This window comes from Numenius arquata, chromosome 9, assembly GCF_964106895.1.
Source record: "Numenius arquata chromosome 9, bNumArq3.hap1.1, whole genome shotgun sequence".
Taxonomy (NCBI): Eukaryota; Metazoa; Chordata; class Aves; order Charadriiformes; family Scolopacidae; genus Numenius; species Numenius arquata.
In genome coordinates, this window is record NC_133584.1 from 30763369 (window position 1) to 30776047 (window position 12679).

The window sequence follows — 12679 nt, forward strand, 5'->3', positions numbered from 1 at the left end:
TTCTAGTTCCACTAACCACAGACAGACTTCCCACCTTGAAGACAAGTCTACTGCAAATTAGATTTTGAAGTTATTCTTCTGTCTTGTAATTATGATTTTAATAAACAGTCTGAGAGATTCTAGTCTTTTATGCTTTTATTCAATGAGTTTAAAGATCAGATACTATACGTTGTACAACCTATAATAGTATTCACACAGGCAGCACGACAGAATAAAAAGGAAAACACAATGGGCAAATGGATTTTTTAAAGGAGTTTTGCCTTTTTTTTTTTTTTTTCTTTTCATAATGGCATTTTCCTTTGCTTCTGCAGAACTCTAAGTCCTTTACAAAAGTGAGCAAGCATCCTCTTCTCTTTCTTACACAGTAGATGCCAAAAGTATAAAATGAGATGAAAGAAGAGGGTTCCTAACTATTAGGCCTCCATCTACCTCACCTCTTTTATGCCTTAACAAGAGTATTCTAACTCCTGACATACAAGGCAGTTGAGCTTTTTAAGTTTAAGTAACTAAATTAGTAAAAGTTAGAATAAAGAATCACAATTGCTTAGAACCACCAAAGCCAACAGAAATACAAGCTGCCAGAAGAACACTTTTGTAGCCTGGTGACCACTAGCAGCACAGTGCTGGCATTCCTAAGTTATGAGCTACACTCAGTGTGACAGTATTCCAAGGTAATACTCTGAGTTTTAAGTCTACTTCTAGGATTTTCTACTAATAGTACCAGTGAAGTACTGAGCACAAGTTACTTACTGATTAAAAGATGTAAGCCATATCACATTTTTCAGAAGGTGGTCTCTTGCAAACAATAGGATGGCTACTATATTTTTGACAATGTTTATTTTGGTAAAGGCATAAGACAGGGTGGAAATTCAACAGGCTGAAATGAAAACAAAACAAAAGAAGCTTCTGCCAACTTTCCATAAAGCCAAGCCAAACTAAATTCTTAAAAAGAGACTGCAGACAGCAAACACGCTTCTTTTGAATGAAACCTGCCAGCCTTCTATCTGAAGTGGAAACAATTTGGCACATCTGAGACCACCCAAAGTACTAAACTTGTGATCACTGTTTTATGTTAATGATTCAGAGAATTTCAAAAGCCCTTCCCTTTACCTATTTGCTCCATTCAGCATTTATTCAATGCACTTGTAGAAGCAGAAATGATAGTAGCAAACACAAAATGCAGTACCTTGATTCCCCTACTGCACATCACTATTGAAGAATCCTGTACAGCAAAGATAGCCTAAAACCAAATGTGGTGATAAATAATTACCGCTTTGTCATTCTCTCTAAGTTAACAAATCACAACCCTTTCTCATATAGACCAAAAAAACTTTCTTTTAAGAAAGTATTTTCTTTAAACCCATTATTTTCATCTCTTAAATAGAAAATTTATTTAAAATGTATTTACATTGTGATATGGAGTGATAAATTAATATTTAATCTAGAAAACAAAGTCTACAATGAATTTTTAGAAGAGAAAAATGTTCTCCCAGGGTTCTGTACTAACCAGGTACAGATTACGATTTCAATACTAAGATAAAGTGCAAGTGCATGCAATAAACAGAAAGAATGACACTAACGTGGCCTAGAGCACACACTGCTAAAGTACTGCATTACAGTCTTGCTCTTGTCTACAATAAGGCCATATTAGTTCACACAAAATGAGTAACCCGTGTCAGTTTTCAAAATACTGTTTAAACAAAATAAGTTTTGGTTTTGTAAGATTTGATGAAGTAAATTAGCTTTCTCAGTTTTCACCTCTGCATAATTATGTGTGTCAATAGCATCAGAAATGTCCAGGTAAGAAAAATGTGTAGTATTATCAAGAAAGAAATACCAGCACACTCTGAACTGAGTGGCTCCCAGCAGACAGGGTACTGGCAGGGCTTCCAAAAGTGATAAAGTGGAAAGTGAAAGAGATAATGTAGAGAGCTCAACCTTTATAATAGATCCGTCATCTGTATGATTAATGTCAGAGGCAGTCCCTGTAAGAAATTATGCAAGCTAAAATTTAAAACTTAGATGTACAGACAGGTAAACGGTTCTCATGATTCTCACGATAAAATGGTGATAGAAGTATTTAGACCTGGGGAAAAAAACCCCAACTTGATTAGGAACTTTTAGTTGATAAATACAATAAATTCCAAAGTGGAGAATTTGCCAAGGGTGAGAAAGAAAACTCATTGCAAAGTGGCATTACTCCAGGGAGGGGAGTAACACCCCCCAACTCTCTGAGCACCTCAGTGCTGAGGACTCACTGCCATCATCTCCATTCCCTCTTGAAGAGTACTTAAACTGCCATTCTTAGGACTGAGATGAATACTGGGAGGGTGAATACGGTAGCATAGAAAAGATGTATATATTTAAGACATTTTTTTAAAAGAAAGCCAATTAAACTATTAAATGGTTAAAACATTAACTCAGACTACCAATTTCTTAACTCCACAGGTGTGGAGTGTTCCCTTTGGCCCATTGTAAGATTTTAGTCTACCAAGTACACTGGCAATTCCTGACTTTATCATCATTGACAGCCAGCTGTATTTTGCCCAATTTTTTTCCTGTTTCATGCATTCCAGCTTCTAGGTCCCTATCAATAACCTCTGTAACAAAAATCAAACCAGAAATGAACCATTCTCAAGGCTGCATAACATGATAGATATGCCTTAGGTAGAATCAGGTGGACCTGGGCTATAAGACGAATGACAGAGAAGGAGGAAAGGAAGCCGAGCCAGGAAAATAGGCAGAAAGGGGAGTCAAACACCTCATTTGTTCTACGTGTGTTCTTTTTTCTTACAGCTCTATTACAAATATTTTCCTAGTGAAACAATATTACCAGTCCTAAAATAGCCTTTTAAATGTCTTTTTCCTTAAGTAAAATTTAAATTAATGGAGCTTACTTGAATAGCAATAAATTCCTCCATGGTGTGCATCAATAGCTGCTTTAATGTTTGAAAGCACTCTGCCTCTGGCTTTTTGCTCCCTGCTGTACTTACAGCATTAACCACTGACCTACTAGCACAGCTTGGGGTGGTTTAATATTGTATAAAAATATTTAATTCTCTTTGGATTTCAACTTAAAATCTTTCATAGGCACTAAGTTTGCTTAAAAGAAAAATAAAAAAGATAACACAATTACTTTTTTAGCCTCTTAAATAGAGAAGATTAGGTTGTATGTTCAGTGTGTACGTAATAATTCCAATTACTGCGATCCATATTCTATCTTTCTGAATAATTTCTACACATTGAGAACCTTCACATCATGATCAAAAGACATTTGCCAACGGATATATTTGTAAGTGTCTGGGTAGCTACATACCATATGCTGAAGTAGTAGAAATTGCTTCCAAAACAGAAAACAAATCACAATTTCTCACTCAGCTCAGCAGAATAGGAAACCTAGCTCTACAGAAGAGATATCAAAATGTGTTAAATCACAGGAGACTTCCACCTGAATTTTGACCACTGGAAACTTGTGAAATTCAGGGTAGCTTGGTTCTTGGTGTGATGTGAGTAACATAGTATATCATCCAGGGATAACCTATGTTGTAGCCCTGACTGCTGCTGCCTCTCTGGTTTCATCCAGCGGGAAGAAGCTACCAGACAGCCCAAGAAGCGTGTTTCACGGTCAGAGATCAGCGAGCAGCCGCCGTGTTTGGCCTCAGAGGCAACACAGAACCAGGTGGCAGCTGTAATTATTCAGACATTAAAGAACAGGAGATTGTCCCTTGCTGCAGGAGCTGACCTCCCAACAAATAAAATCCTGCAGAGCAAACATCCCCCGATCCAAGCTTGCACAGGAAACAAAAGGGACATGGACTACTGCCCCCGAGGCAGTTTTTGCTACATATTAAGGGGTGTATGGTATCAAACTGGATAGTCTGGTCATTCAAGAAGGGAGACAGTCTTGAAACTGAGCAGCTTCTTTACCCCCAATGCACCAGAGATAATACTTCTATCGTTCAGTGAAGAACTGTCCTCATAACGTCCTCATGAAACCACAATGGGAATTCATTGGAAGTCATGCCAGGCATATAAATAGGAAGGTCATTCACACAACTGGAATAATTTTGATCAGTGATGCTCCTGTAGATTCAGACAGACAGAGTGCCAGAGATGCATCAATATTTGCATGAATGCCTGTTCCAGTGACAATATGGCACTTCAGCCATTTGGGCCCACACCATCGTTTGGCTCAGAGCTGTTCAGAGGTACTAATGTGAGCCAAGAGTACAGGACTGCCAAGAGCACTGCCAAGTCTACAGAAATGCAGTGGAAACAGGCTAGTAATTAAATTCAAAATGCCTTAAAAACGGCTTATCAGGTATCATGCTTTGTTCTGGTGATAGCTTAGATATTCCTGACCAGGAAAAACAGTCTGATATTAGATGACAGCTACATCAGACTGAAGAGAAGGGTAATTCTGGGGGGCTTGAATACAGTCTGACACCAATTTGTATTTGTAGAAACTTTCTTGCCAATCCCACAGCAACAAAAAGACATGTAAATTCAGTCATACAATCAATTACAGTGGACAGGAAGTTGGAATTGGACAACGTAAAATAAAAGGATAAGGAATGTTGTGCTGAACAAGAGATAATATCAAAGGATTCAGAAATTTCCTAGGAAAGAAGCTAAAAAAATTAACATTAACTTGTGTTCACCTGGATGCTGCCATGGCAAGGACATTTAAATATAATTAGTTGGATGTTAAAAATAATAGGATTTAGAAGAAAACAGTAAAACAAGGAGCTGATCACAAAGTGGGAAACACAGGTTGAAGAACCATCAGAACTTAGAAGATCCTAGAAGATCTAAGAACTTAGAGAAATCCTGGTTTTTGTGAATGGCCAGCTAAAGTTATTAAGAAGCTGCCCATTTAATGTATAACACATTACAAAACATCAACCACAGTCTGTTACTCTCATAATCTGGCAATAAATCATGTGTCCTGCATGCCTGGAGTGGTCTGGAGTCTTGCTCCCTCTCCACCTCTAATTATTGATGTAACAAGGCCATCATGGAGAGCAAGTGCTACCGCCTCAGAGAGCTGTGGCATTCAACTCCATCAGGACAGGCACTATTCAAGGCAGTATTCATTTGCTCCCAAAGGTCAACAGTGAGACCATCCTTTTAATCACAGCACTAATGTGTCCTCCACCCACCCCCAAACAAAAACAAGAAAACCCCACCCCAAAGTCAGGAGGTAGCAAGTACCGGTCAGTTATAAGGAAGGTTCAAATTAAGCCGTTTTCTAGCTGTTTGCTGTCCTACCTCTGATTTTAACCTGCAGATTCATTGAATTTTGTGAATTGATGTTCACAAATGTCAATTTACTCTCATTAGGCTAGGCTGCCGGATGCACGTCATCCTTCTCAGGCTCTAAATATTCAGTATTATTCAGTATAGTATCAGAGAGGCTGGTAATAAACAGAACAAATTTGGACTTACAGTAGGCCACTACAAAAAAAAAATTATCTATTCGTATAAATCTGGAAAGATTTGTTTTTCATGACTCTTAAGCTTAACAATTTTCAGTTTTACAACTAAACCAGAAATTTTGTACTTAGTAATTACCAACAATGTCACACACAGCCTCGTGCAATTTGCTATCAGCGATGCACAGAAGTTGAAAGAGTTCCTTGACTGTTGGGTGGTTTTTGAATCAGGTTTTTTTTGTAAAATGAACAAGAGAACAGAGCTGGAGGTAACGATGGGCACCCACATGCTTCATTTTGAGCTACTATGATTAGCATAGTAGATATTGCTAATTGGCTGCAATACGGAATGGCAAAAAAATAAGACCTCTGAAGCCTCCATTCTCATCTTAATAGCAGTAATAGTTTAAATGGGTCATGTCAGGAGTAGAAGAACAGTTTCCCAAATAAATGCTAGGAAACTCCCTATGTGGTTAACATAGGCTTAACACTGACAATGATTTTACATGCTCAGACCTAGGATCAGCAAAAATTCATGATTAAATTTGGAAACTGCCAGCAATCCTACTAGGTTCAGCTGGGCTATAGCAACTAATGGGACCGATTGTTTTTATTTTTTTTTTCTACCGAGAGAAAAGATGGAGCTAGTATCAGAAGTAAAACATATATTGGAAGGGCAAGGGGGGTGGGGGGTGGAGGGGGTGGGGAAGGAGGAATACACTTTCAAGGAATTTACTTAATTTCATCCAACTGTGTGGATAAGCCCTCTCAGAACTGAACCCATTTCAGCCAGGTACTGCAGTCCTAGGAGCAGCACTGGCTGCTTTCACAAACTATTTCAGACCATGTATTAAACACTGTGTTGTGAGGGAGGATGCTGGGTTAGGACACCTTCATCCTGACCTCTGGATTAGGACATTCCAGGTGTCTTCCTCTCACACTGCATTCCCTGAACTCAGAATTCCTATCTACTGTCTTTCTGGCTGATTTGCAATAGTTTATTCGAGATCCCCCCCTCTATTAGCACAAGAAAAACACATTCCCAGAGATGTCCCAATCCAGCATCCTCCAACCAAATTGAGGGAGTGGAGCGTGAAGGGAAAATATCTGATACGCTTACCTTTATTATTAGGAACCCCCCAAGCTAAATAACACAGGACTGTCACAGTGAGCATTACTAACAAAAATACAGAATAGCCCCAAAGAAAGGGCCCGTCCTAGGGGCTTGCCAATGTCAGATCCCTCTCTCTTCCAAATTAAGAAAGTTTCAGGTAAGAGTGATGTCCAGGACTATACAGTGCTGAGGTCACACAAGTGAGTTCATACCCTCCTCCTGATGACTGCAAGGATGAATCCACAGCACGGGATTCTCTCCACCAGCAGTGACATACACACATGATACTGGAAAATCCTAGTCACGGACCACACACACGACTTCTCTTTACTTGGATAAGGGGAGCAGGCAATAAGACGTGCTGACAGGTTGGGTAGGCACGTGCTTCCTGGGCTGGTAAACTGTGTTCTGTGGAGTTGATGGGGGGACCCCAACGTGACACAGCTGTAGGCTGCCTGGCAGGAAGCCCGTGGGCAGAACCAGAGAGTGACTGATAAAGGATTTAACCCGTGTACAGGGAAATTCCTTTAAGGAATAGCAGAATCCATAAAGATTCTATTTAAGAAAGATAAGCCAAAGATAAAAATTCAAAAGAGTGAATTAAATTGACATTTTACCTTTTCACCTTTATCTCCTTTCTGTCCTGGCAAACCACCCACTCCTGGCAATCCTGCTTCTCCCTGATTTTAAAAGAAATCAAAAATCAACAAAGAAGCAGATCCAAAGTATGTATTTGTTTTGGTTTCCTTGTTTTTATCACAAAAGCCTAACAAAGCAAATGACTCAGAATAAATATAGTGTGACACCCAGAAGAAGGATTTAAAAAACCCCCAACATTATGTAGAAAGTAACTTATTCTCAAGTAAAAACATTTACACTAAATATAATGCCTAAACATAATTCTCAGTTTACCATAGACATTTTTTGGGTGTCTGTTCAAACCACTAGTCCTTCCAGATCTCTGCAACTCTAACTTTAAATTAACTAAATCTAAAATGTACTGTTTCTTAACCGGGAAATATAATGTAAGTACATTACAACACTACAAACCAGTAAGATATTTTTCATAACTACAAAAAAAAAATCAACTTTTTTTTTTTTTAATACTTATCGGCGTGATGCACTAAAAAGCAACAGGAAAAACTCATACTTTATTTGGAAAGCAGTGGCATCTCTCTCTAGACTCCTGCTGCGTTCCTGGAAGCGTGTATATTTTGCTGGCATGAACAGTAACCGGTGATGAAGTTGTAGCAAGTAACCTCTCCTCACGTGGACACTAAAATAAAAAGAAGATTTCCCAATTTTTGGTCTACTTTGCTTAATTATCTAAATAACATCCATACACTATTTTGAAGTTAATTTCTGTTTTAACACTCCTGTACACACCATATTACAGGGAAGTCACAACATTGCCAAACAGAAGAAAAAGTTGTAGTAAAATGAAGTCTAGACATTGTGATCCTTCTGAACTAAAACCAATGCCAGTTAAAACTGATCTGACTGTCCCGCTTTCTTCCAAAAGACTCAGACAGAGGAATGAAGTTTCCCAAAATTAGAAACAGTAAAGAAGAAAATACCCATAGAGGAAAAAAAAAATAAAAATGTCAGAGCGAGTGTGAGGATAATTCTGTCATTTTTTTTGTAATGAAATACTTTGGGCATGCACAGTTTAAAAACAAACAAAAAGCCCTGAAGCCAATATTCACCTGTCTATAACTCATGAGAGCTGAGCCAATTACAGGACAAGTCAACAGAACCTGATAAATTTCAGAAGCTCTCATGAAGATGTAATGAGATCTTCTGCAAACCTTCTGTCAAAGGAATTCCCATGTGGATTTACAGCTTAGTGTAGAAATTTGTATCCAAGGATAAATTCCTTCCCTTACATTACTGAAAATGTAGCCCTTATAGTTGGTAAGGAATTAATGAAAAAATAAAACTGAAAATATAATGCTAGTTTCAATATGAAAACCATTAACAAGCAGTCCATTTTTTACATCTTCAACATAAGACCTAGAAATGAAACTGATGGTGCATTTAGCTATATAGTTGAATGAATTTTTAAGATGCTATTAATAAAGCCTATTCTTGATATTTTTGTGTTCATATGTAATTAGGGTTTGGTTTCGCTTTACTTTTTTTGCTACTGTATCATAGCTGCTAAATAAACTGTATTTCCATGCACAAAGTGGAAAGTATAGAAAAAAATCCATTCATTTCACTTATCCATGAGCTTATATATTCAAGAGAAAGCCTGCACTATTATCAGGAATATATTTTGAAATATATTTGAATAATAAGCTATCCTTTAAAATTGAAAATCTCCCTTGATAAATTAGATTTAGCCTCTCTTGTGCTTCTGAGCATCTATCAGTTGTCAGTTCCCACAAAGTCTTCTGCTTCTCTGTTTTTGTGCAGCTTTGTCCAGGTACCCTTTTCTCCCATCTCTTTGTAGGTGGAATCAATTAGTCCTGCACACTCTGGGTGGTTTTTGCTGACTGCAGGCTGGGCGGTGATGGTACTGCCTGCTTTCTCAGACGAGCCTGCTCTTAACTATTCATAACTAGTAGACCAGTTTTTTTAACATATTTTCTTTTTGAGTTTGTTCTTTTTTATTTTCCTTCCCTCCAAATGGGCTTGATTCCGCAAAACAATCACATCCACAACTTCAGGCATTTCTATAGTTCTAGTTGTTTCCAGTTTATACTGATTCTGTCTATCAAAACAAAAGGGAAAAGAGAACCCTTTAAACTAAATCAATGTCTTCCCTTATCTTAAACAATATATACATCTCAGCAAGTGCATTACAAAGAATAAAGTATTTGCCAATTATGAAACATCCCTTCTTCCATGTTAGAATATTGAAATGAGGGAAACTCCCTAAACACCTTACTGTTTTTCTTCCCTTCCGCTATCATGCAGACTCTTTCACGGACTACGTTTATCACCTGTAATACTTCACTAGATGCAACTGTTATTAAAACGGCCTCTGTTATTTGAAGCCATCCTCAGGTCATCGCAGTGATTTGTTTCCTACTCTCTGAGACTTCCTCAGTTACTAATTAGATATGAATCAATGTTAAGACATGCATTTTCAAAGCACTAGCTGCACCCAGTGCCTCTTGCCGAAGCCCCACTGTGTCATTTAGTTAGGCAGCAAGAAACAACATACCATGACTCCAGAACAGGATTCATTTTTAGGAGGTAATTAACACTTCTATTGAAATTTCTTTACAACTCTTTAATAAGAAACGATGAAGCAATTTCTTTTGTAGTAACATTTGCATTTTAACAAATATCTTACCAGGTCTGCAGATATTTCACAACACATATCTTCTGTTGCAAATTTTGGATTACAATAAACTGTTAGGTGGTGAAGTTCAATCTAATAAGAAATACAAAGGAGATTAATACGAAATGTAAAAGATAATGTGTTACGACATGCATTTTCTTATCTTGGCATAATAAGCTTTCTCTGAAACACTGCACATTTCTGAAAAGCTGGAAAATGAGACAAAGCCAAAACAATTACACAGCTCCTCACTTAAGGAACAAATTATGCAGTCTATTACTTTGATGTAAATCACATCTTAGATTTAATTTATCTTCATGTAAATTGCTTCCCTCTGTACTGCTCTTGCTATGCTACAGAGGCATTTTAGCCCTCTGACATCCTCTGCAAACCTTTTCAGTAACGTAATTTTCTCCTGCAGTGAACTAGAGTCAAGGTTTGATAATCTCTATCTCATATACACCTTCTATTGCTGTGGACAAACCTTTGCCTGGACCTGGCCACTAAATCACCCAAAGAGCAAAAATCACAAATTCTGTACATAAAGCTTCTGTTTCGGAGATTTTGGGTGGATTGGCGAGATGAACTGCATCTAATTTTAACTAGCTAATCTTGCCCTTGTATGCCTCTCTCTGCATCTGTTTTTTACCCTCTTATTCTCTCCTTTCCTCTTGGTACTGAGGAGAGTGACTCTGGCACAGGATCTGCTCTGCTGCCTTCCTCAGATTTATGCCCATAATGTTTTCCTGCAAATGTGGAAATCCCTGTTGACACGTTCCAGTCAGAATTATCCTGCCTGTGCCATGCAACCAACACAAAATAAAAAGAATCTGCTCCTTCTCCTGCCTGCTACTTGGAAATGAGGAGACGGTACATACATTTCAAATAAAGTTGAACTCAATCTTAGAAAATAAGATGAAACAGGAGCTTAGCCCCGTGAAAGAAGAGCTGTGAGTCTGGGCCAACAGGTTCAGCGCCACACAGGACTGATTCCTCCCACAATACTAGCTTGCAGTTACGATGTGCTATTTTCATCTGCAACTACACAGTGTCCGAAATACAGCGGAAACTTTCAGACGGTCACTATAAACTCCAAGGCAGACTCCTGGTAACTGGATGTCAGCACACTTAAAAACAAACGGACATTTTCTGGAGCTTTCAAATCACTTGCTGTGAGCTCTCTGCACGAGGAAACAGAGGAGAGCAACTCTGGGACAAAACACAGCCCAGAATATTATGGGGTTGCCTTGGGTAATTCTTGCACCAAAGGCTGCAGGAAAACACACCTCCAGCCACTTCCTAATCCCTACCATTTGGGGGAGGGAGCAACAGCTATGGACAACGTGCTCCCCTATTTCTGCAGAGCTGAATTACCCTGGAACCTGATACTATCTTGACACAGAGGTAATCCTTAATTTTTCTGTGTCTCCCCATTATCACAGAGAGACAAATTGTAACAGATGACTGATACAAACTTAGAAATAAATCTCATAAAAATTGAAAGAAAAAAAATTACCAGTGGAAGCAGAAAAATAAACTGAAATGAGGACTAAGTTATTTTAGTTACATTGGTAACAGAAGGTTTGCCTTGGCAGATGCTACAGCAGTGAATATTTTTTAGAGAAAAAGGCTTAAGTACTTCAAATTAAGGATACACACTCAAAATTAATAACCAGTTTTGAACCTTTTATCTTCACAGTTCTTTACGATGGTGTTAGTAAAAGCATGGCTAAAATAAGATTTCAAGTTGTCTGGTTTTCCTTTCATACTACTCACATCTACAGGCTTATCATCTGCAGCGCGTGAAGCAATCAGAGTCCTTCCCTGCAAGTCAATGGTGAATTTTTCATCAGTCTGCTTTCTCTCAATTAAATTACAATCCAAATAGAGGGAAATGATCCCTGACTGCACGCTAATACCAAGCTTATGCCACTGCCGATCAAACAATGGATAAACTTCTCGACTCTTAAAAGTGTAGTGCAGTATATTTCCCTGAGCAGATTTGGTCATATACTCCACAACTTTTTTTGTACCATCCAGAAGGACAGAGATCTGAAAGCAAAATAAAACAAAAGAAGTGGTCATCTTAGAGTATAAGAATTAAACACATATATAAACTATATATAATAAAAATACTTTTACTACATAGATTGGGCAAGAATTATGTTATGAAGCATTCTTCTGTGTAACTTTGTAAATACCTATCACCTGTAAATCATAACATGCCTTCCTATCCTAGTTTGCAATCTTAACTCAACACATTTTGTTAAATTTCTGCCACTCCTACGATAAATCATCAATTATTTCAGAGCAGTCTGTCTATTCCATATAAATTGTAGCTAAATCCAGTGGTGAAACATCTACCAAGTTATATTTGCCATATTATATGGGGAAAAGAAAAAGAAACTTAATGAAAAGAAAAATCAAAGACAACTCTAACCTCAGGTGTGTCATACTGATTTAAAACTTGCCATATATACCAACGCTCCTTCTTGGTATTTCGCCGTACACGGAACGTAGCGACTAGAGAGTATTCTTCAGGAAGCCCATTTGGAAATACTTGACTACAATAGGAGAGTAGAAAAAAAAAGATTTCTCGTTATTCCTATACACACAAACACTGCTTAAAACGACTGAACAGAAATAATACCTGGTGAAAACAAGGAGCCAAATGCTCACTCATACAAATTCACCGGCTTCAGTGTTCAGAAGTGCCTCTTCTCAGAAGTAAAATTAGTCTATTTATAAAAATAAATGGCTGAAGATTTTGCAAATGAATATTTTATTCTAGTTTTTTAAAAATCTGTGATTACTATAAACAAGAGTCTTAAAAGAACT

At 37.8% G+C, this 12679-nt stretch overlaps 1 protein-coding gene across 1 annotated transcript in view; it reads right to left on the bottom strand.

The window, feature by feature from the left end:
* The window catches only part of COL19A1 (collagen type XIX alpha 1 chain), a 210647-nt gene that overhangs the window by 166567 nt on the left and 31401 nt on the right, over positions 1-12679 (bottom strand). The window contains exons 4-8 of the mRNA XM_074153019.1: positions 12282-12405; positions 11618-11893; positions 9854-9934; positions 7700-7825; positions 7167-7229 (exon numbers count right to left, since the gene is read on the bottom strand). Coding sequence (XP_074009120.1) covers positions 7167-7229; positions 7700-7825; positions 9854-9934; positions 11618-11893; positions 12282-12405 — 670 coding nt within the window. The remainder of the gene's footprint in view (positions 1-7166; positions 7230-7699; positions 7826-9853; positions 9935-11617; positions 11894-12281; positions 12406-12679) is intronic.